The sequence below is a fragment of the Piliocolobus tephrosceles genome, chromosome 1 (assembly GCF_002776525.5).
Source record: "Piliocolobus tephrosceles isolate RC106 chromosome 1, ASM277652v3, whole genome shotgun sequence".
Taxonomy (NCBI): domain Eukaryota; kingdom Metazoa; phylum Chordata; class Mammalia; order Primates; family Cercopithecidae; genus Piliocolobus; species Piliocolobus tephrosceles.
Genome location: NC_045434.1, coordinates 126,748,654 through 126,773,876, shown reverse-complemented (window position 1 = coordinate 126,773,876; position 25,223 = coordinate 126,748,654). Strand labels below are relative to the sequence as shown.

Sequence of the window (25,223 nt, the reverse complement as noted above, 5' to 3'; positions counted from 1 at the left end):
TCCTTCCTTCCTTCCTTCCTTCCTTCCTTCCTTCCTTCCTTCCTTCCTTCCTTCCTTCCTTTCTTCCTTCCTTCCTTCCTTCGCAGGCTTTCACTTTATTGCCCAGGCTGGAATGCCATGGTGTGAAAGTGGCTCACTGTAGCCTCAACCTCCTGGGCTCAAGTAATCCCCCTGTCTCAGCCCCTCAAGTAGCTGGGACTGCAGGCACATGCCACTACACCCAGCTAATTTTTGTATTTTTTGTAGAGACGGGGTTTTGCCATGTTGCACAGGCTGGTCTCCAACTCCTGAGCTTAAGTGATCCACCCACCTTGGCCTCCCAAAGTGCTGGGATTACAGGCGTGAGTCACCACATCCAGCCAAATCTGTTGTTTTTTCTGCTATGCTATGCTGCCCCTGAGATGAACTTTCCAATAGCGTGAGCCTGTATCCATAATGTTAAAAGAGAATCCCAGTACCCATTGGGAGTATTTTAAAGGATTTCTTCTGAATGTGCACCTCACCCATTGGCACATGGGTGCCCACAGTTGTCAAGCAAAGGCTCTGACCAGCCAGAAGACACACAGGCCTGCATGGAAGCAGAGTCCTGGAGACCTTGTACTATGCCCATATTTCCCTCCCGATTGCTGGATTGTGGATCTCACCAGCAGTTGTTGGGAAAGAGATCTGAGGGACAAGGGCACACAGGAGGCTCAAGGCAGCAGCCATTTACCAATTGGTGACTTAATGACAGGGAGGGATGTGTTCTGAGAAATGCATCACTCAGCAATTTCCTCATTGTGTGAACATGATGGAGTGCACTTACACAAACCTAGATGGTAGGGCCTACTACACACCCGGGCACATAGTATAACCTATTACTCCTAGGCTACCAACCTGCACAGCGTGCTAAACTGTACAGAATACTGGTGGCAGCTGTAACAGAATGGTCAGTATTTGTGTATTTAAACACATCTAAACACAGAAAAGTACACTACTATTAATCTCATGAACCACCATCATATATGCAGTCCATTGTTGATCCAAATATCATCATGCAGTGATGACTATATTTTAATTTTTAAAAACTGACATGATTGTCATGTTCCATTCCCCTGAGTCATCAGCTCTGCCCTCAGCAGCTTGGAGCCCTGTAGCCCTGTGTTGGAGGACAGGCACAATGACTTCTGAGGGAGGTTTCTTCCTGTCCACTCCAACCTTCCTATAGTTACTGTGGATATGGCATAAGGTGGTATTTCTTACCCAAATGTAGAGTACTTGCAACATCAGGGCATCTTCCAAATGACCTTCTGACTTCCGTGATTCCCACAGGCCATGTAAATTCGCCCAGTTTTGTGGGTGAGCAGCCAGCATCCAGGCTCCCACAGGAGTTATCACCAGCAGAGCTTGCTTAAAACATTTAGACAGTGAGCTCTAGCATTGTCCCTCTCACCATCCTGTCCATGGGGTTTTCCTCCTGCTCGTGTCCAGACCCAACCTGTGGGTTAGGCGCCTGTGTTCTGGGGTCACCATCCTGGGTCTCCCAAAACAAGCATCATCCCGGAACTTGTGGGTCCTCTATGGGTTGCCCTGGCTCTGCCCAGCTTCTTCAGAGGGCAGCAGTTGCCTGTTGGGTCTGAGTATTTGGGACCCTGTGCCATAGCAGCGCCACACAGCCAGTGGGCAGTGGCTGGACTTCCCTGAATGATTCTGAGTGCTGGGGAAAAGTGATCTTACGGCGCGTGCCCTGAGCTCTGCTGCTGTTCTCTTTTCTAGTTGTCTGCGGTGTCTTATGGTGGCTGTATTATGACTATACCAATGACCTCAGCATAGAATTGGACACAGAAAGGGAAAATATGAAGTGTGTGCTGGGGTTTGCTATCGTATCTACAGGCATCACGGTAAGAAATGCTCTTCCAGCAGTAGGTCAGGTAGCCAGCCAGAACTCTGAAATCCAAATCATTGAATTCTAGCCAAAAACAACTAGAATTTGTTTTTCTTTTGATTCAGAATGTGCCTTCTTTGGATTTGAGATAACTGTATAGGAATAAATCAAAACCCTCCGAAAATAAGAAAAAAAGGTTTTAGTTCTTCCCAAGTCATTTCTGCCACCTCCCAGAGACTGCTGTATTATCCCTGTTGTTGCATTGTTCTTAGCCCTGAGGGGCTACAAGGTGGGCATGGTGGATGGGCGGAGGCAGGCTTACGGTGGTTCCCATTCCCTGTTTGTGAGGAGCAGTTTCCTTTTGCCAGTGTATGCTCAGCTCCCACTGCCCTCTAGCACACAGAGCCCTTTGTTTCCAAACCCACTGGCCACTGGGTTATTTTGGTGTTCAAAGAACCTGCTGCCTCCTCAGTGAACTCTCTAGTTGAAAACAGGCCACCTTAGAATATTGAGGGAGCAGGTATTAGTTACTGGCGGTGAGTGGTTGGCAACCAAATGTCATTCAGGACCCTCTCCAGGGGCCATTAGGAAGGCTACAATCACAAGGCCCTGGGGCAGGCCCTGCACTGGCTTCAGGTCACCCAGAGTCGTCGTTGCTGGTGTGTTGGTTACTGACTGTTCTGTGGAACAGCTGCAGCCAGGGGTTTCCACAAACACACTGAATCTTGCAGCAAACGCAGATTCTCACACCAACAAAATTCTCTCATAGGAAATCCTTCTATTCCCATATTTGGTAGTTTTCACATTTTCTCCTTTCCACGGCGAGGTTTTGGGTTTGTGATCTTCACATAAAATGTGCCAGGGAGCAAGGGTACAATAAAGTAAAGCACTTGGTTGCTCTTGCCTCAGGCGGGGACCAGGCTGGACACTGGCGGGGACCAGGCTGGACACTGGAAGAGAAAGACACTGGACACTGGAAGAGAAAGAGAAAGAGCATCTCAGGCCAAGGGCACAGCATGCATGAGGACACATGGGCAGGGGAGTGACTTGCAGGAAGTTCCCTTGATGGAAGCCTGAGATGCAGGTGCAGGGAGGGTCATGTCAGGAAGGTCCTGATCTGCAATGATGATAGGTTTGTTCTTTCTTCAGAGGCAATGGGGCGCCTTGGACAGATTTTGAGCCGGGAAACACCGTCTTTTGTCTTTGCACTTTCCAAGGGTCTCCTGCGCGGGGGGGGGGAAGAGGGATGGGGGGGGGGGGGGGGGGGGGTCAGGGAGGTTAAATGCAGAAAGCTAATGAGGTTATTGGGGTCTAGAAGAAAGAGGCTGAGACTCGAGCTATGGCATCAGCAGTGGAAATAGAGAGGAAAGGATGGCATGAGAGGTATTGAGGAAACTGAACCAGAGGTAACCGGGATTGTGCTGGGTACTTTGCCAGTCCTTGACAATAAGAAAGGCCCTGCTCCCTAGGAGCCTAATCTAATGGGAGATTCAGATGAGAAAACATTTATAGAATATGTTAAATAGTACAGTAGGGTAAGTGTGGAATAAAGTGGAAGCACAGAAGAGGGGAACCTAACTTACTCTTGGAGAATCCAGAAAAATTAGGGCCAGTAGAGATAAAGAATACAGGGGGAAGAGGAGGTTCTAATGTGAAGATAATGAATTTGATTCAGGATAAATTGAGTTTGACATACTGTAGGGCATCCATGGCCTTGTCAATAACCGATGTGCTTATTCTTCCAGCACCTAGAGAAATGTGAGGCTGGAGGTTTTTATTTGGAGGTTGTCAGCATCTAGGAAGGATGCTAACAGCACAGAGGAATAGGAGATACCCCTGGAAGATCTCAAGAAGCAGCAATTAAAGAAGTAGGAGAGCTAAAGGAAAGATCATGGAAGCCAAAGGAGGAAAAAGTTTTGAGAAAAGGGGAGTGGACAAGGGATCTGATGCCATGCTGAAGTCAAGCAAGACCTGGAATGTTTCTATGGCATTTAAAACTCAGGAGGTCACATGGAGTGACTTCAGGGAGAGCCATTTCAAAAGTATGTTGGGGTCTGGATGTTTGCAGGTGGTTGAAGAATTAGTTGGAGTATGGAAGTACAGACGATGGGTGTAGACAAGGCAAGAGGCTCGGCCATGAAAGGAGTAAGAGATGGCAGTGGCTGGATGGGGTTGGAGGAGTGCAGTATGGTTTCTTTCGTTAATATGAGATTTGTAAATGTTTATATGCAGGGAGGGAATGCTAGAAGAAGGCACAGAAGGTGGCTTTGAGTCTTTTTGCCTCGTACTCATATTCGCTTGCCTTTTGCAATATCTTGGGTTCTGTGGGATGTGGAGGGGAGGATATAAGACAGTTCCTTGACATTAGAAGACCTTATTCTCATTTTATATTTTTCTCTGACCAGACTACAAGGTCTTTTATGGAGGGACTGTGTCTTGTTCACTATTATATCTATTAAGATCTATTCCAGGGGCCAGCACTTACTAGATGCTCAATTAGTGTTTGCGAATGCACCTGTAAAACTATAACAAAGTAGTGAGTAACTATCTTAAAAGAGCTGTTTGCTGAGATGTCATAATAATATTAGGGCTTGCTTTAAGCTCTACCCAGTTCTCCATTCTTTGAAAGTAATTTACTCAAACCACTTTTTCACCAGGCGGTCCTGCTCGTCTTGATTTTTGTTCTCAGAAAGAGAATAAAATTGACAGTTGAGCTTTTCCAAATCACAAATAAAGCCATCAGCAGTGCTCCCTTCCTGCTGTTCCAGCCACTATGGACATTTGCCATCCTCATTTTCTTCTGGGTCCTCTGGGTGGCTGTGCTGCTGAGCCTGGGAACTGCAGGTAAGGGACAGTGGGTATGGGTTCCATCACCTTGGAGTCATACACAGAAGACCATTTTGGAACCATTAGCCTGTTTCTGTAGGCGCCAAAGCCCTCATTCAGCCAGAGGTGTCTGATGACAGCAGTGATGGTGTTAGGGGCTCTGTCATGGGGGAAAGTGGGGAGTTCTTTTACCTCTTTTGTATTGGTTTTAAAGAAGCTGGTTTTGTGTTTCATGAGAGAATAAATTCAGTAAGGACTGAAAGCTCTAGGAAAAACTGCAACATGAACAAAGGCCAATAGTAAGAATGTTACCAGATGTCTCCAGGTATAAATTTTTTCCAAGGTAATTTGCCAACCCTATCAAACCAGTAGGTTTATCAAACCAGGAAAGACTCTATTAAAAATGTGTTATGTGGCCAGGTGCTCTGGCTCATGCCTGTAATCCCAGCACTTTGGTAGGCTGAGGGGGGTAGATCATGAGGTCAGGAGTTCGAGACCAGCCTGAACAACATGGTGAAACCCTGTCTCTACTAAAAATACAAAAATTAGCTGGGCATGGTGGCATGCATCTGTAGTCCCAGCTGCTTGGGAGGCTGAGGTAGGATAATTGCTTGAACCTGGGAGGTGGAGCGTGCAGTGAGCCAAGATCATGCCACTGCCCTCCAGCCTGGGTGACAGAGCAAGACTCCGTCTCAAAAGAAAAAAAAAAATGTGTTATGCCCAGCAGAGCCAGTGTACACTTAAAGCAAACTCATAGTTCACATGCCTTGGTCCTGAAAAGACAAGATTCTCTCCTCCATCCTTTTTTCATATCCACATAGTCGTTCTTCACCTGGGCTATTTCACAGAATCAGCTTTGGTGCTTTATTAAAATGCAGTTATCTGGGCCCCAGCCTCAGAGATTCTGATTCACGTGGTTTGGGGTGGGACCTAGTATATGTTTTTGTAAAGCTCCATAACAGGGCAACAATATTCTAAAGCAGCACTATTCAGAGTACAGTCTGAAGCCAGATAAGGAGCTTAGCTAGAATGGACATCAATCCATTGCTTCCTTCATTGAGAAAATCTTGCTATGGAAAAAACAATGTCAGCTGAGAAACAATGTGCTTAGTGATGCAGTTGATCTACATTCTGGCACAAGCTGTTTATCTCACTAACAATGTGAGCTTGTCTGTGGACCACACTTTGAGTGGCACTGTCTAGATCTCTTCTAACTCCTCTTTGATTTTCTTAAGACCCAAATTCAGTACACATGGATGCAAGTACAAAAGAGTAAGTGGCTTCCTGAGACTGTCACCAGACAGATAAGGACCACAGCTGATGTCAAAGCAGCAAGGCTGATGCAGTTCCTTAATGTTTTCTCAAGTTTATCTTGTCCTTTACCGGCTCCAGTTATATAAGTAAGAACAGCTGCTATGTAATAGATTCTTAGTAACTCAGTCCCCTTCCTTCTCCTCTGGAGCTAACTGAGGCCACAGTGCCAAGATGGTCAGCAGGCTCCCTGGAAGATGCAGCCCTTGGAGGCCTATGTTTCCACCTTCAGAGATGCATAGGGGCATTCTTCTGCTGGGGGCTCCCTGGAAGCTCGCTGAAGGCCTGCAGTGAACTTCTGATAATTACCCAGGGAGGAACGTTGGGCAAAGGAGTATAATCCATCAGAATGAGGTTTGTCTAGGAGTGAAAGAAAACTCAAAACAACAGTGGCTAAAGTAGGATGTAAGGTAATTTCTCTGTCATACAGATGAAGTCCACACGGAGAGGATCCATTCCCACCTAGTTCCCTAGAGCTCAAGGACTCAGGCACCCGCTTTCTTCTTCTGCAGCCTCTACCCTTGCTTCCACCTCATAGTGAACGGCTGCTCAGGCTCCCACTGCCATGCCTTATTCCGACCTTGAGGGTGGCAGGGAGGAAAGCGAGCATGCCCCTCCCAGAAGTCACAGGTGGCGCTTCCACCCACACCTCACCAGCCAGGTCCCAGTTACATAGCAGCACTTGTCTGCAAGGGACACCAGGAAATGTAGTTTCATTTTCAGCAGCCACGCACCATTTAAAAATCAGAGGTTCCATTACCAAGAAAAGAGGGGAGAATAGATATCATGAGACAGGTGAAGTCTCAGCACTGGATGGTCTTCCTCAAGGGAGCTTGAAGTGGGCTCAGCCCTGGTCAGAAGGGAAGGGCAATGGCCCCGGTGCATGAAGTGAAACAAACCTTTGTTGAAAATGTCCTAGATTCGAATCTCTGTATGGATGCTTTCTTCTGTTCTGTCCCCCAGGCATCGGTCCCCATGTGACGTGGGTATTGTTATGCTCAAGTTACGGGCAAGAAAATTGAGGTTCTGAGGAAGTCATGTGTCCGAGGTCACACAGCTGGGAGGCATGATGTGCTGTGACTCCAGAGCTTTGGAACAGAGCCTGTGCTCTTTCCACTACCTTACACCTCCCTTGCATCTGAGATTGAAAGCTAGGAAATAAAAATAGGCCTCTTCAAATTTGCTTAGGATGAAGCTGAGCTTCATTGGGGACCATAGCAGTTGGCTAGTGGATGTGAGCTGTGCCCATAATGTGTCTGGGGCTCGAGGTTGACAGCCAGAGCAAGCTGGGGATGAGGTGTGATGGAGGTGGTGGCAGTGGCCCTGGGCAGTGGCACTATAGGGCTTGTACCCTCGCCTCTAGAGAATCACCAGAGAAACAGTGAGTTCTTAGGAAATATGGCTCAGGACCAGTGAAGGACCCTCCTCTTCCTGCCTCCTTCGGTGCAGCCAGTCCAGCCAGGGGGCTCCTGTTGGCTGTGAATCTGGGTAAGGGGAACTGTGTCTATGGCTAGACCCCATGATGTTTTGGAGCAGGGATGGTTTTAATTAAATTGAGAAGTATTTGGTGGGCACTGTGGGGATGAGGTGCTGAGCACGGCACTAGTGGGAGGTAGAGAACAAGACTGAGGTCGTCTCTCTGCCCTCAGTACTTACAGTCGAGCAGGATGGTCCAACAATGAAACATGTGATTGCAGCGAAGGTTGATGGATATGATGATTAGAGAAATCTGGGGAGCTGCGGGAGCACCGGAACAAGGCTGTAACCCATGCTGCGAGTCAGAGAGGGCTTCTCAGAAGGCAGGCTGGAAATTGCCAGGTCAGAAAATACAGAAAGAGACAAAGGGGGATGCAGCAGGGGTCAAGACAGCACAAGGAGAGGACCTGGCCACAGGGGTCAAGGGAAGAGCCCAGGCCAGTGAAATCAGAGAGGAACAAGCCCTAAGGCCGGCTTGGGCGTGAACTGTCAGCCTGTGCCCCTTAACTGCCAGCCTGTGCCCCTGCCTAGGCCTAGGTTGGGCCCAGGGCTTAGTGGCCTCTACTGCAGAGAGACGTGGAGGTTATTCTTCAGGGCTGAAGGTAGTGTGTCATTCTGCAGCCACCTCTCAGGATCACGCAGTGAAGTGTGACAATTCACTGTCAGTGCAAGCAGTAAACAGCGAGAACAGTCGAGGGGCCAGAAAGGAAACTGGGTGTCCCGGACCTATGGGAGGCATCTATGAGCAGGTCGATTTTAGGCTTTTCAGGAGAGAAGGTGCCACGCAGAGCCACCACCACCCCCCCCACCCCGTTGGGGTCAGGCATCATAGAAACCAAATCACCTGTCCCCTCCTTCCACCTGCCTGTGGCCGACCCAGGTGCACAGGGCCCCTTTGTTCTCAGAGGCCTTTTCACCAGTGCCAGAGAGCCTGGTTCTGCAGCTGGGCAGATCAGCAGCTGCATCACTTTTTGATCTTCAGAAGATGCCCCAGCTAACACTTGAGAGGGACTCTGAGCCGCTTTCACCTGTTGTGAAGAGGCGCCAGGTGGTCGGGTGGCGAGCCCACTGCACAGTGCCCGATTGTCTCAATCCACCTCCCACAGGCAGCTTCAGGGGAACAGACACACTCTTCAGTTAGCGCCCGGTTTTGTGTGTGGGCGTCCTCAGTGTGGAAATGGTTGTTTTTGTTGGTTTTGTTTGTTTGTTTTTCTTGAGACAGGGCCTCAATCTGTTGCTCAGGCTCAAGTGTAGCATCAACCTCCAGGCTCAAGTGATCCTCCCACCTCAGCCTCTCCAGTAGCTGGGGCTGCACGTGCCACTGTGCCTAGCTAATTTTTGTACTTTTTTTGTAGAGACAGGATTTTGCCATGTTGCCCGGCTGGTCTAGAAATCCTGGGCTCAAGCAGTCCACCCGCTTTGGCCTCCCAAGGTGTTGGGATTATAGGTGTGAACCACACAAGTAGTTGTTTAAGTTGTGTCAGATGGCTGAATGAATACTGCTTTTTTGCTGCATTAGAAAAAAAAAAAAAAAGAGATAGGAGCAAACTTGGGTTGATCATTTTTGCCCAGATGTACTATTTTTCTAATGACCGTTAATTATTCTCTTAACTAGTTGACAAATTCCGACTTGTTTGGGGATTTTTTGTTCAGCAGATCTTATCAAGACTCCATCCTGCACCACCCAACAATGACATTTATTAGTCCATTGGAATTTGTCTGTTACCAGCAATATGACAGGAACTACTAAAATCCAATAGGAAAAAGTGAAAACTGTGGTAACCTTGGTAATCTGGTGGGTTGGAAAGAGCTCAGATGACCTGGTCACCTCCAGTGGTCATTAAGATGGTCTGGAAGCTCCAGAGTCTGTACAATAGAAGAGACCTATATTGGATTTTTGCAGGGGTGGGGGCTTCCCTCCAGGTCTTTGCTACAGTTAGAAGATTTAATCACAGGGCTGCACACAGCATACACCATGTACTTGGGATATCCAAAGGGGTGGGCTTGGAAAGGAGGCAGCAGGGTCAGACAGAGGGCTTTCCATAGGTTTCCCATCAAATGACCTGGAACCCAGGCTGGCTCTGCCTCTGTGCTTCCTTTTTGCCATTTTTGCAATGGAAAACTGATGTAAGGTTGCCTCACAAGGATGTTAGGAGGCTGAGATGAGACAAGAGCTTTGCCTTGCAAATAAGGAACCATATGTATTTTTTGTATTAGGAATTAATGTTGACCAAGAAACATCTAGTACCTTCAGTTCTGTGGTTTATTCTTTGCTTTCTCTGGCACATTCAATAACACAATTTAAAAGAAAATTGTCTGTTTTTTTAAGTTATTAGAGATCTAGAAGATAATTGAAGTTGTTTTGCAAAAGCCTGCTAGTGGCCCAGTCTTGTTCTAGGAAAAGAGTAAAGGGAGGTTGCACAGGAGAGAGCTGTAACAGCTCCTGCATTTCAGAAGTTCCTGGTCCCTTTGGGAAGGTGCAAAGGAAGCAGTCTTCATGTACATCCCCATTCCTTTGCTTCTGTTGGGATCTTCCTCTAGAATCCCCTCCCCTGCCCACCTCTCACCCCAACTCTCCCACTAAACTGCTTCCTCAAACTAGTCATTCTTCAAGATTGGTTTTGAGTATTATTCTTCTCGGAAAATCTCCTATAAATTTATCAGCCATACTTTGATCTATTTCTCCTCCATTTTTTTCCTTGCATATTTTATATTCTTCATTCTTTCAACAATGATTTATCTCATTGTTGTATGAGATTGTATGCCCTGTCAGCCCTGGAGTCACACTACATGCCCTGGGTACTTGAGATACAGCAGTGAACAAGACAGCGGTTCTGCTCTTCAGGCCTGACATTCTAGTGGGTGGGCAGAGAGGCAGTGAATAAGGAAATATGCATTCCTTAGTGATAAGTGCGATGAACAATAAAGCAAGATGTATTGTCATCCCACAAGAGGAAGAACATGTGAGGGCCAGGACCATGCCTTTTTCTTTCTGTGTCTCTTAGCTCAGTTCCATACCTGAATGGATTCAGTTAGGGGTGCTGACCCAGGGAGTAACATCACATCAGTGTCATGGGTGTGAAATGAGATGGATACATGAAGAGCTCATATATTGCAGGCTGCCTGTCAATGAGACTTTCCTCTCTTTTCTCCTAATCCTCATGCTACCAGAGCAGAAGCCGAAGCTAGTGCGAGACACAGGCAGGATGAGTGTCAGCAGACTGGGGCTGGCAGGACCCTTGGGTCAGTGTGCTGGACAAGGCCAAGTGCACAGAATGTGCTAGAAAGTAGAACCCCTCCAAATTAGGCCTGCTTCCCTTGGGGAATTATCCCAACCAGCTGGACTGCCTTCCTTAAGGAACTGCCATCTGCAACAATCATTATATCACCTTAGTCTTTTGAAATGCTTTAAAGCTTGCTAATAATATCCAGACTTACAGCTAACTGCATTATGAATATCTTTCAGATTATTTTGATGTTCTCAAGGAAGATCTCTAGAAAATTGTCTCCAAATCTCTTTAATAGATATATTACTTGAGGAAGATATATCCATTCATTCATTCAACCAACAAATATTTATTAAATATTTACTGTGTACAGACCCTGTTAAAAATGCTAGAGCTATAGCTTTTCTTCCAGTTTGGAGGGTAGAAGGAGACGGGCCTTAAATAAAATAAATCAGTCAATGTTATAGTACTTTAAAAGTTGATAAGTGGCATGGAGAAAAATTAAGCAGAAAGGACAAATAGGAAATGCATGAGGGAGCAGGGTGTCATTTTAAATTTGGTGATTGGGGATGCCTCACTGAGAAGGTGAAGTAGGTGAGTGCAGAGCCATAAGAACATCTAAAGCAAGGGGAAACAGCCCAGGCACAGGGGCTGGCAAGAGGCCGGAGTTCTAGGGCACAGCAAGGGAAGCCTATTCAGCCAGAGTGGAGTGAGTGAGGGAGAGCTTGGTTCAGGGGGAAGTCAGGGTGCACACAGCCAGATCCTGGGGCCTTTCTGGCCTTTGTAGGAACTTTGGCTTCTAACCTGAATTGGGAAGTTTTTACAGGTTTTTAAGCAGAATAAAAACTTGACCTGACTACATTTTAATAGCAGTGATTCAGTAAGAAGAAGATGGTGGCTTGGAATAGGTCATAATAGTGGAAGTGGTGTGACATATTGAATTCTGCATCTATTTTGAAGGTAGAACAAATTGGATTTTCTGGTTACATGAAAGAAAGAGGAGTTGGAGAGGACTCTGAGGGATTTTGGCCTGAGCAACTGGAAGATAACTTTGCCATAAACTGATATATGGGGCAACAATTTGAGTATAGCATTTTAGGGGTAGATCAGAAATTAATTTTTAGTTGCTTTAATTGAGATGTCTTTTAGACCACCAGATGGAGATGTTAAGTAGGCAGTTAGCTATCTGAGTCTGAAGTTAGTGGAGGAGGTCCTGGCTAGGATTTACATTTAGGAACTTGGGAACATATCAATGGTATTTAAAACCATGAGATTAGAATGAATGTAGATAGAGAAGGGAAGAAATCCAAGGACTGTGCTTTGAGGCGATTCAGGATGCCCAGGAGATGAGGGAGAACAAACAAAGAAGACTGACAGGGAGTGACCAGGGGGCAGAAGGAGAAAGGGTGGAGTGTGGGGCCCTGGAATGCGAGTAAAGGGTTTCACAGAGATGTGCGTGGTCCGGTGTGGCAAGTGCTGCCGCTAAAGGAAGAACTGAGGATTGACCACTGAATGATCATGATTGGAGCAGGTGAAGAGAAAGTGGGGGGAAAATAATTGTAAGAGCAAGTATAGACAATCTTGAGCAATTTCGCTGTTAAAAGGAACAGAAATGGGGGGGAAGCTGGAAGAGGAAAGAGTCCACAGTAGATTTTTCTTAAAGATGAGAGATAGTTGAGAATGATTCAGTAGAAAGATTTTGATGAAGAAGGTGAAAATTATTGAAAAGTTATGTTCACACAGGTGAGAAAGAGTGGGATCTGGTGAAGTGTGGCCGTAGGATCATGGACCATTTATTAATATGATGTTCTGGGAGAGGGCTCAGATTATGGACCTGTGTTGATAGCAGGTTAGGTGTGAGTTGGTCGGCACTAGTGGAGGTTTTCTGATTGCATCAGTTTGCTCAGTGAAACAGGAGGTAAGATCATTGGCTGAGAGTGAGGATGGGAAGGAAGCTCTTGAAAGTTGAAGGGGGGATTTATAAAACAGTTGTGCAGAAGAAGGGGAAATTAATGGACCGATATGGGGGCATGTAAGTTTCTGATAGTCACTCAGACGGTATCCTCTCTCTGATTTTTTTTTTGCCTCATTTATTGTTCCCCCAATAGCTGAGGTCCAGCGTAATACCAGCATGCAGTAGATGCTCAATAAATGTGTAAGTTAATTTCAGAATTGAAATTCTATCTACCTATATCTCATTTATAGCTAACCCTGTGTGGCACTCACTGTAGCTGACCCTATTGCACTTAATATTCTAACAGCCTTACCAGTTTATTATACTTAACTCATAACAGCTATGTGTATTGCACTAAAAGCCACAAGACAGGACGAGATCACCAAGGGTGTGAGAAGTAGGTATTACTATCCTCTGATTTCAAGTGATGAGGCAGATTTCAAAAAAGTCCCACTATTTGCCCGAGGTTGCTCAGGGCACAGTGCAGAGATGTGACTCTCAGCCTGTGTGACTCTCAAGCCCAAGCCAGTAATCACTGTCCCAAGTTCATCTTGTCTACTCTCATCTTCACCATCAGAGAGCTGTGGCCCACTTTGCTTGTCACACATTTCAAAGCTGAGCCTGGAACCAAGCCTTCTCCCAATTCAATGCTCTTCCCACCACCATCCCCTGAGATCCGTCATATATTGGGATCTACCCATAGTCTACTTCCCTTTAACAGCCGTTAGCTACCCGTGATAGTAGCTGTAGTGCCCGGTCCATAGAGACAAAGCAACTGTCATGTGATGAGGGGATCTTGCCTGCATTGACACAGCCATCCAGGAGAGGGCAGTCATGTGTGCCTAAGCACGTCTGCCCCACCCACAGGCTCTGCAACCACAGGCTCGAAGCTGCATCCAACTTGTTTCCCTGCTTTCGCCCTGAAGCCAGAGCGTCCCTGAACGTTTGTCTAAAGCAATGGTTCTCAAGTGCCCCCCACCAGGTGACTTTTTGCCCCTGATGTGGCATTTGGCGATGTGTGGACACATTTTTGGGTTGTCGTGGCTGCGGGAGGGGAGGGAGAGCGTCCTGGCATCTGTGTAGAGAGGCGAGGCATGTTGCTAACGCCCTTCAGTGCGCAGGACAGTCCCAGCCCCAGCGAAGATCTGATCCACAATGTCGGTGACAAACCCTGCCCTAAAGGAAAGTCCTAAACAGCCCCAGGAACAAATAGAAGATGGCTTTGATAAGGACGTTCAGAAACAATAGTGATCACTTAAAAATAATTTGCGGGTTCAACTTCTTTGGGGAATGCCAAATGCCATTCTTTGGGGGAATGCCAAATAATGTCTAAGCGGATCTTGACTCATCACTTTAGCTGCTCCCACCGCTGACTGTGCCAGGTTGGGAGGTGTGTGCATATGTGCCCTTGACAGCACAGGGCAGCTGAGAGGAGAGTCTGGCCCCCATTAGCATCCAGGTCCTGTAGGACATACTTAACCTTTGTCTGTCTGAAGAAATCATCCTTCCTGTTCTGTGGAAATGTTCTCTGCCCTCAAACTATTCGTGATATTGTAAACCTAGTTTTGCAAAAGCATAATCTGTCGCTGATACTGCTGGGCCTTGTAGGAGGAGCAGGTCCTTCTTCCCTGGCTCAGAGCACTTCTGAAATTCCAGAGTGGTTCTCAAAGTCCACTGACCTCATCTACCTAACAGGCACTCTGCTTGGGAGGGGCCACCTCCTCTGGAATTGGGAATGTTTCCTGAAGTATGCCCTGAATCACCCCATTTTAGAAAAGCATAGACATTTATCCATGCATTACCCAAAACAGAGATCGCCTCCAAGCCAAAGTGAGCCCAGCATTCATAAAATATTAACCTCTCTGTATATCAAGCTGCTCCACTGTTTCTTACAATGTGACTCTTGTTCAGCAGAACGTAGAGCTTGGGAATTAAGATCAGCCTTAGTCAGTGGAATCAGTTTTTGATCTACAGCACGGATATCCTCCCCTTTCCTTCACACAGACCCTACTATGAATTTCTAAGGACTCCTGAATGATGGACCTAAAGTCAATTTATAGCTATGACAGGAAATATGAAACAATCTCTAAATGTTCTTCAAGCTATAGCTTTCACCAAAGACCAGAGCACGCATCTTCTTCCCAGCAGTAGTTGTTTTAAAATCCATAGTGGGAAAAGATCTGGAAATCAAATGCAGCCATGAAGCTGGGATTTGGATTTACCAGTGAATTTACCAGTAGATTTACCAGCAGAGTAAATTTGGGTGTACCAGTGGATTTACCAGCAGAGCTAATTCAAGGACTTCTTTAGAGGAGAGAAAAGAAAGCAGGGTATAGCCACGTGAATGGCAAAAAGTTGTTAAGGTGACCTTGCTGGCCTCAGTTGAATGTAGCACTCTGCTCCTGAAATTTAATGATAGTAATAAACCATGATCACTTACAGCGCGATCTATCTACAGTCTGGACACTATGCCAAGTGCTTTCCAAGTAATCTCACTCCATGCTCAGAATACCACCAGGAAACAGGTATTCTAGATAAGGAATCCAAAACTCCTCCAGCTATTCCAGATAAGGAATCTAAAACTCCTCCAGCTATTCCAGATAAGGAATCTAAAACTCCAGGAAGCCAAATAACTTGTCCAGGGTTACCCACAAAGGGGTCAAGCTGGGATCTGAACCTGGGAAGGTTAACACTGAGGCCCAGTAGAGGTTTTAAATGTGCTAAGAGTTTGCTCTTGAAATGAAATCTGAAATAAATCCTTTTGAGATAACAGAGACCCTTGTCTCTTTTACAAAGTTTAAATTTTTGGTGAGGTAGGATTCTATAACGTGATACTAATAGCTTTGTGTGGTGTCATCAATGTGCCGAGTTTGGTTTGCATCACAAAGTCGTGTGGTAGGAAAACTACGGATTTTTAGAGTCCCATGTGTTCAGGTTTATATTCTCCTTCTGCTAATTCTGAGCTCTGAGACTTTACAAAAGTTACTTGCCTGTTCTTTTTTTTTTTTTTTTTTTTTCTGGAGAGTGGAGTCTTCCTCTGTTACCTGGAGAGTCTTCCTCTGTCACGCTGGAGTGCAGTGGCGTGATCTTGGCTCACTGCAACCCCAGCCTTCCAGGTTCAAGTGATTCTCCTGCCTCAGCCTTCCGAGTAGCTGGAACTACAGGTGCCTGCCACCATGTTCGGCTAATTTTTGTATTCTTAGTAGAGGCGGACTTTCACCATGTTGATCAGGCTGGTCTTGAACTCCTGACCTCAGGTGATCTGCCCACCTCAGCCTCCCAACGTGCTGGGATTATAGGCATGAGCCACCATACCCAGCCTCCTTGCCTCTTCTAAACCTCAGTTTTCACATCCACAAAGTGGGATGAGTATTATAGTATATGTCAGGTGTCTTGGAAATTGCCCACCAATGGTCACTGTCATTATCACCATTGGTATTATTTACAAGTTAAATGTATGTTTTTGATTTTGATTTTTTGCTCTGTATATTTTAAATTATGGTGGGTACTTGACTTTGGCATTTGTTTTATGTAATGCCAAAGGCCAAGCATAAAGAAACATGGCTTGTTGAACCATGGTTCATGCTTAGGACAACACTGGTGTAAAGCATGTTTGTGTTTGAAACTTTAGGAGCTGCCCAGGTTATGGAAGGCGGCCAAGTGGAATATAAGCCCCTTTCGGGCATTCGGTATATGTGGTCCTACCATTTAATTGGCCTCATCTGGACTAGTGAATTCATCCTTGCGTGCCAGCAAATGACTATAGCGGGGGCAGTGGTTACTTGCTATTTCAACAGGTAGGTCCAGTGTTTTTTTTCTATTGATTTGTCTGTGTGGTTTATCTATGTGCTTCATGTTGATATCTCAAAAGATAGTTGGGAATGCTGACCTAGCCCCTTAAAAGGAGTTGGCAAGAATAAAAGACTAAGCTAAAAATTGAGGTGTATGCTCATTTTGTGGTGAGAAGAAATAGTATACCCTGAATCTGTCACATTTCCAACCTTTTTACTTTAAGCCAGAAAATTTAGAAACAAGCGAAACATGGAAGAGATCATATTGCTTAGACTTGAAAGATAAAAAGGGGTCTCGCTCTGTCATCCAGGCTGGAGTGCAGTGGCACGGTCTGGGCTCACTGCAAGCTCCACTTCCCGGGTTCAAGCGATTCTCCTGCCTCAGTCTCCCAAGTAGCTGGGACTACAGGTGCCTGCCACCACGCCCGGCTAATTTTTGTATTTTTAGTAGAGACGGGGTTTCACCATGTTGGCCAGGATGGTCTCGATCTCTTGACCTCGTGATCCACCTGCCTCGGCCTCCCAAAGTGCTGGGATTACAGGTGTGAGCCACCGCACCCGGCTGCCATTGTTTTAATATTTAAAAAAAGGAGAGTCAAACTCCCCTATGAATATCCATCCTAATTGACTTCAGACAGAAAAATTACTGATCTATTTTGAATATACTTCAGTAAATTCTGTGAGCCTCACTTTGTCCTCTGCAAAATCAGGTAACGTTTGCTTGGGGAAAAAAATATAATCCTAAAGGAATTGTATGTAATTACAAAATATAATTTATATTATAGTTAGGAACCGGTGAATTCGTTACATGCTTCTCTGGTTATATTCCTTTCACATCATGAAAGCAATTGAGGATACACACAAACACACACACCCCTGAATGCTTTACCTCTTCTGTGTGTGTGACTCACCCTGGGGCAGTGAGAGCCCACAGGACAGAGGAACCCAGCCAGGGCAATGGCAGGACTGGGCTCAGAAACAGAAGTTTACTCTTCATAGGGCTGATCCTCCTCTAGCCTCTTAGACCAAATGATAGAGAAACATGAGCTTCATGGGGAGAGTGTCTGCCAGGGGTGATTCCTGCCATTGAGCAATTTCCTCCTGATGATAAGGAGCACTGTGGGGTGTTTGTTTGTTTGTTTGTTGAGACAGAGTCTCACTCTGTCACCCAGGCTGGAGTGCAGTGGCACAATCTTGGCTCACTGTAAGCTCCACCTCCTGGGTTCAAGTGATTCTTCTGCCTCAGCCTCCTGAGTAGCTGGGACTACAGGTGCCCACCACCACGCCTGGTTAATTTTTGTATTTTTAGTGGAGACGGGGTTTCACCATGTTGGCCAGGATGGTCTCCATCTCTTGACCTTGTGATCCACCCACCTCGGCCTCCCGAAGTGCTGGGATTACAGGCGTGAGCCACTGCGCCGGCCAGCACTGTGGGTTTTTAATGTAGTGGTGCAGTTCCGGAGCCTCCATCATTAGAGGCTCCAGAGGACCCACAGAGGGGCTGTTGCCCTTGGCACTGAGAACCTCCAAGCAACCGGAGGTGGGTTGTGTGCATTGCTTCCTCCCAGGTAAGGGGGCAAAGAGAGCATTCTAACCAAATTTGCCGGTAGGTAATATTTGCCTAACAGTAATTTTGTCTTATCTTAGAATAACAAAACCAAAGCATTTTCAATGAGGACTTCTAATTTGGACTTCCAGTGAAGTGTATGTGTTTATCTCCTAATCTCTTCCCTTTCTCCAGCCACTCAAAAAATCATGAAAGATTGAAACAGGCACAAACACACCAGGACAGTGAGAAACAGAGAGGCAATGACAGCAGATAAGAAACACCAACCAAATGGTGAAAGCCAAAGAGAGGGAGGTGGAGCGGTGCCCCAAGCCCGCTGGAGAAAGCGGAAGCAGCCTGTCCATGTGTGTTGGCTGCATGAGGAGGTACAAATAAGATGCACCCTGAAGTGAGCCCCAGAATCCCAGAGAGGCTCAGGAGTTCAAGTATAAAAAGTGTTTCCGAAGATGAGCTGAAAGCCTTCCTAAGGAGTAGTTAGACCCCCAAATTCCACACCAGCTGAAGACAGGGAAGTTTGTTCTCCAGAGAGAGAAAGCAGAGAGGCCAGACTTGGGGTGTCAGGTTTAGCTGAGGCTGGGGGCAAGTCTCTGTACTGAAAGCAGGGTGAGTAAGTGAAAGCCTAAACTCTGAAGTGAGGCCCCACGCACACACACACCAGCACCCCCATTCCACAGTTCAGCTCCCAGAACATTGGCAGCTCATTTGATATTCCCTAGGAAGAGGTTAGAGGATGCTTTTATGGAGAAACTGCCTAACCCAAAGTAAAGACCTACAGATAGTGCCATACGGGGCCCCCCAATGAAATGGATTCCCTGACTCCTAGCAAAACAGTGAAGTTCATCAGACAACAAGCAACATTCCTCACACAGAGCTTCCAGATCATTCTGGAGAGCCTCACTCTTCAATTTGAACTGTTTACCAGTGATTATTAAACATGATGAATGCCTCTAAGTGAAAGAAGAAGATCAAAATGTACAAATAAAATGAGCTTAGAGAAAACACAGACAATGCAGGCTGCAAAATGAAATGACAAAACAAACTATAATATTATCAGAGAGAACAAAGATATATTGCCAGAATCCCCTCCCACCAACAGAAGAAGGGCATAGTGAGAAAACAAGACCCTTGAGTAATTAAAAGTATGATTACAAAAGTGAACATTTTCTGTTGAAGGATTAAATATAAAGTGGAAGCACTCTTTCAGAAGGTAGAATAAAAAGACAAAGAGACACAAAATAAGAGAGAAGGGATTAAAAGAGGATAAATTTGGGAGACCCACTAGCTGACTAATATGAGTTCCAGAAATACAGAACAAAGAAAAGAAGAGAGGGAAGTAACAAAGAAAATTTCCCAGGGCTGGAGGACACAAGTAAAGAGAAGATCCCAGAAGCTTCCTGAGAGAAAAAAGATCACAGGCAAAGGATCAAGGACCCAGAATAGGATCTGACTTTCAACAGCAACTCTGAACCAGAAAAACAATGGAGGAAGGCTACAGGAGTCTAGTGAAAGATTATTTCCAACCTAGAATTGTATAGCCAGTCTATACCTAGTTTAGAGTTCTGTGCCTATTCCTACTACCCGTCAAGGGTAAAGAAGAATAAAGTCATGCACAGGCAGTCCCAAGACTTCCCTGCCCACATCCTTTCTAGGAGGGATGTTCCCCCCTGAAACTAATGTGTAAGCCAGAGAGGAAAACATGAGTTTCAGAAAACAGGCTTGAGCAGAGCAGAGCAGAGCAAGGAATTCCCAGGAGGGTAGCTGTGCAGCAGGCGTGGAAAGCATCCAGTCCAAGGTAGACAATGGACTCTGGGAGAGATGTCACTGTGAAAAGAAAATGGAACTGAGGGAATACCAGGTGTGTTCGAACATGTTAAGAAAAGCATTACACATTGGTGAAGCATTCGGTGAGGCCCATGGAAATCCAAGCTAATAAAAAAAAGTGAAACAATTAACTTCAGAAAAAAAGAAGTTGTACAGGAAGGGAATCTAATTGGAATATGCTACTTGGATCAGTTGTGGATATTATTTACAGCACATATTATCTATGTATGAATAACAAACACTAAGCATTAACTAAAAACTTTGATGTAATTACATTGGAGGAATGGGAAAATGAGTGTGAGGGGATTGGGGGAGTTTAGGCTATGTAAGAAAATAAAACCAGAATCTTTCACAGTAGAAAAGTCAGTGGAAAATATCTGAAGCGGAAAAAATCAAGAAACAGCAGTAAGAACATGTAATTTTGAGGTGTGGAAGTGAGTTCTCTAATAACAACGAAAATATTATCTCTAGGGAGACAGAATTGTGAATGGGGGAAGAAAACTGCTGTTTTTCCTATTAAGCCTAGCAGTGCTTTTTGGCTTTGTAAGATACTTTACATATTACTTTGATTAAAAAAATAATTTATAATATAACACACAATGATTTATTTTTAGCACAACTATTCCATTTATTAAAGAGCTCTGCTTCCTTTTTGATTTTCTGCCTAATTTTGAAACCTCAAGTTTTTTCCTTATCTTCAAAGTTCACAATTCTTCATGTCCTTTTCTGGCCTGCACTCACAGTGAGGATTAAATATAGCCAGGGTGCATTCATCTTTGTTGTTCGTGTAAGCACTATGAGGGCTGAAGCGTTCATACAAAGACCATCAGGTACCAGGATATGGTCAGTCTGTAGAATTTACTTTTTGTAACCATTGGCTTGAAGAGGGATCAACTGAGAGAGCCATAAAGGTGGTGTTAGGGATGTGATAGGAAGGTGCTAGAACCCTTCAAGGTGGTGAAGGGACACTTGAGTTGTGACTTCATCATCGTTTTCAAATATACAAAAGATGGTTTCCAGCAGCTTTTGGTCTGCTAAGGGAGAAGAGGAAATGGATTCATAGCAGAGCCTAAAGAATTTAGGTAGAGACAGATGAATTTCCTAACCTAGCAAGAGTTACCCAGGCCAGCTAAATAATCCTGTTATTTCTAATGAAGATTTCCATTTTCTGTAGAATAAGAAAGAAACATACAATATTCTCAGCCTTCCAAGCCTCATCTTGCAGTTACTTTGTTGTAAGAAATACGGGAAGGGACATGGTCTCTGAGGGGACCATATGGTCCTTTGCTGGGACCAGCTTTACGTTGGAGGCCGTTTGTCCCGTGCAGCCCACACCTAGTCAGAGAGCCTCAGCACAAAATTAATTTTCCGTAATATCAGAAGAATTCTTAGTGAGCACGAGGCTGGATCTAACCAGAGCTAAAGCTTGTCTCTAGGACCATGATGTGGCTTGCCTGGCTGTATGCACTCTGTTGTCTGATGGGACTAGAAATTACAAAATAGTACTTTGTACCATGACCCAGAGCTGTTAGGGGACTTGAATGGATGGGACCATTAAACCCTTTGCCCCACAGCTTGGGTTGATGTGGTATTTTGGGGACCTGGCTTCTTTGTTCTGGGAGCCAGGCACCATTAACATTCAAAGCAGCCACACATCCAAAAGAAGGGGGAAGCTGGGCTTCGTCGGGCATATGCTAGAGTCTCCTTACCCTCTGACACTGCCTGTGTCTTCCTTATTGCCACTACCCACAGAATTGGGGTGCATGTGGCCCAGTGGGAAGATCTAGAGAGAGATGAGGAAGGCTGACTGGGGGCCCAGTCCTCATCAGCCTCCTAATACACTCATTGCTGGGTTGCCCCATATGCTCCACACTGCAATGTTGTCCCCCAGGTCAATTCTTAAAATATGAATAAGTCCAGAGGTAAGTATTATGTTTAGCATCACTGGTTGCGTCAGATCCTCTTTCTGCAGGCAGGTTTGGCTGGTTGTGAGGGAGACAGAGCTGGAGGCACTAGCGCCACACACAGCAGGGGAGAGGTGGCAGGATGACGTTACCTTTGAGCATGGAAATGAGTCTGAGAGGAGGTAGGGGCCTCAGAGACACACCACTTCATTAGCCATTTTTTTTTCTGTAGGACTGTTTCTAGTTTTGAGGGTAGGTATTGAGTGACTCCTGGCTCCGTGGGCTGGCTTGGGTTGAAAGGGCCCTCTTTTTAAGTTCTCTCTCTCATCACGTGATAACCCAGCTTCTGGAACCTCCACATCTTCTTCCAGCCAAGCCCGGCAGAGCCTCGAGCCATTACCAGGATGTGTTACAGACTAGGGAAGCTGAGGCAGTGCAGGCACTCCTCTGCCTGAAGTGGTTAACCCCATCACAGTGAAACCTCAGAAAGCTGATGCCTAACCCCAAACTTTAATACCTGGAGGGCTAACCCCAGGGCCCCCATTCACAGTGGCCTATGAATCATGTGTTTCCCTGCCAGATGGAAAGCAGGTGTTGTCTTCTTCTCCCTGCCTCCCCTCTTGAGCACCATAATAAGTTCTAAGGCACATAAATCTCCTCAATGGAAAAGTAAACATTCTTCCTTAAAAAAAAAAAAAAAAAAAAGAGGGAAGGGGGAAAAAAGTGTGTCAGATTTTCCTGGCCTACACTACTCTTCTAGTTTATCAGATCTAAATGAATTTCTATTAGCAATAGCTTCTGTGGTTTTTCCTATTTTAAATGATACTGGGCTGAAACACACATCCCTCTTTTTGTGGGACAACTGGGTTGCAGTTTTTCAGCTCCCAATATTACTTTCATGTTCTCTTTTTCTTCCTGGCTGATTTAAGTAACAGCAAAATGCAGCCATTGCCAACTCTTGAAACATTTCTGGCTGCCTTCCTTTTCCTCTCTCAAATCCTAGGCTGCTGTCAAAACCTTAATTCATAGTGACTTATTAGCAACCAGAGCAAGTTGTAGAATAATCCATTATAAAGAAACCAAGCTTCCCTTGGAATCTGTGAAGTTGCTTCTCAGAAAGGCCTTATTTTCTAGAACTGGCTTCAGCGGGAATTCAGAGGGTCACCCGTGGGGTGGCATCAGCCCCCACTCCTTTGTTTTATCTTTCTGGTTTGGGGGAGAGTGATGGCTGTGCCCATTCTGTTCTTTCTCACTTTTTTTCGCTGCCTGTGAAACTGACTTGTACACATTCTTGGGAGTTGCATCATGACAAGTCCCGTAAAATGATTCACACTGAAGTGGCCTTTAAAGAGCAGAGTAGAAACCAGCAGGATTTGGGGAGCCTAGAGCTGTGCAGGAGCCAAGCACCCAGGGCTCTCTGTCCCCTTCCTGTAAGCAGGAGCTCACTGTTACCTCTCTGGCCACGGATCCTGGTCACGTGATTTGGTGATGATTTTTTAATCACCAGGTGAATGCTGGCAATATTTATGTATAGTCCTGTGTCATTTAAACCTTGAAGACTGTGATACAATTAAACTTCTGAAAGTGAAAATGAGATGAACAACACCCTAAAGGGTTAGTGGTTAGGCTAGGCATTATAAAGAGGGAAACTTTTTTAACTCATCAATTTTTTTTTAAGTTTTTCTGTTTTATTTTGTTTGTAGCATTGAGTGGCACCAAAACGAATTAAATTAATACAAGAAACAATTTAACCGAAGCTACCAAGGAGTAGAAAAAGTTTGCCAAATGCTTATTGCGTCACCACTTTCTAAGTTGTTAGTGCCACAGATGATTGGAACCAGAGATTTTTTGCTGCTTTATAAAAAGTGTTTTTAAAATGCTGTCCTTTTCCCTATTTCCAGAAGTAAAAATGACCCTCCTGATCATCCCATCCTTTCGTCTCTCTCCATTCTCTTCTTCTACCATCAAGGAACCGTTGTGAAAGGATCATTTTTAATCTCTGTGGTGAGGATTCCAAGAATCATTGTCATGTACATGCAAAACGCGCTGAAAGAACAGGTAAGGCTACCTCCTGATACACAGCACGTTCCGTGTTTGGGTTGCCAGAAACTTAATTACTGGAAAACTACAGCAGGTCCCAGGACAGAAATGTGACCTGTGACAGCAGCCGTGCGGAAAGCTCCTGCACTCCTCGGCTCCCATCCCCCACCTCTCCCAGCAAACCTTTTATTTTCCCAGAGTCTCTGTTTCGTTTATGGTTTTGTTTATTGGGTTTTCTCCAACTCAGTGGAGATGGTGTGGGGAGGGAGTAGTTCTGAGTTAGCTGATTTTCCTTCTTATGTAAATGGCAAACAGACAGGATGAACTCTTAAGGTGAAATTTAAACAAGGTTTTTGTGAACATTTATCATGCCTTTTTAAGTGAAAAAATACACCGTACGATAGGAATAATATGTGTTCACTTATGTTTTAATGCTAAAATATTGCCTGCCTTTTGTGTTTCCCAGAGCTGTCATGGGAAATTCCCGGTGTGTGTGAGGAGTAAAGAGGGAGAAAAGGAGAGGGTTTGAATGAGAGTGTGTGTGTGTGTGTACATGCGTGTGCACACATGCGCTTGAGAGTGAGAAATGGTCAAGCTGACCTACATCTAAGCTCAAAGGACAGAAAACTGTAGGGCTTTTGTGCCCGGGGGATTTCTCCTCCCTAGTTTTTATTTCCATGCACATTTGCTTATGAATGCCAGTGGAAACCGGAACACCAGGAAAACAGCTGTTCTCATGGTATTTCTGGCCTGCCAAACAAGGGAAGACAGGACTTTTCCCAACTTTTCTTTCTCACACAATGTTAATCTCTCCCCTGTCACCACCTCAGAGTTGGTGACTTGGTCAGTTTCACAAACTTACCTGATTCCAACCTTTTGGGTATAGCTATGTGTCCTTAGTAAATTCAGGAAATTTTACCAATAGGTTTACATTATATTTTAGAATTGTTTTCATTTGCTTTTTAAAAAGATATCTGAATTGTTGATATTTTAAAATCTATAATCAAGGTTTAAAGTTAGTTTATCAATTAGAAGCAATTGATTGGATAACACATAAAATTATCTGGCTTCCTTATCTGGAAATGCATGCTAAGCAGTTGCCCCGATTGTAGAATATTTTCTTGTATTTCTATTAATATTTTGCTTGGCCACATTTTGGTGACTTGAAGAGGCATTTCCATATCCAGGACAAAACTAACTACTTTTGGCTCCTGCATTTTGAAATCAATCCTTCAATCTTAGGAAACTTGCAGGATTTCTTGAAGAACAGGACAGCATTTTGTTTTAAGTCTATTTGTGATATGTTTGTGCGTGCATTAGTAATAATCATAAATTAATGAGCAGCGAGGAGCTTGCTGTCCCTCCTAAGGCTAGGCATCTTAAACTCTCTGGGGATACAGCCTTTCATAAATCTAAAAGAGAAGTCAGTGGAAGGCCCAAGG

The 25,223-nt window shown here is 45.1% G+C and overlaps 1 protein-coding gene across 8 annotated transcripts in view; it reads left to right on the top strand.

Annotated features, from left to right (window-relative positions):
* Positions 1–25,223, top strand: part of SLC44A3 (solute carrier family 44 member 3) — a 75,138-nt gene that overhangs the window by 20,441 nt on the left and 29,474 nt on the right. For all 8 annotated transcript variants that reach the window (XM_023231030.3, XM_023231027.3, XM_023231026.3 and 5 more), the window contains 4 exons: positions 1,756–1,880; positions 4,522–4,708; positions 16,290–16,455; positions 23,643–23,799. In XM_023231030.3, the coding sequence (XP_023086798.1) occupies positions 1,756–1,880; positions 4,522–4,708; positions 16,290–16,455; positions 23,643–23,799 (635 nt within the window). The remainder of the gene's footprint in view (positions 1–1,755; positions 1,881–4,521; positions 4,709–16,289; positions 16,456–23,642; positions 23,800–25,223) is intronic.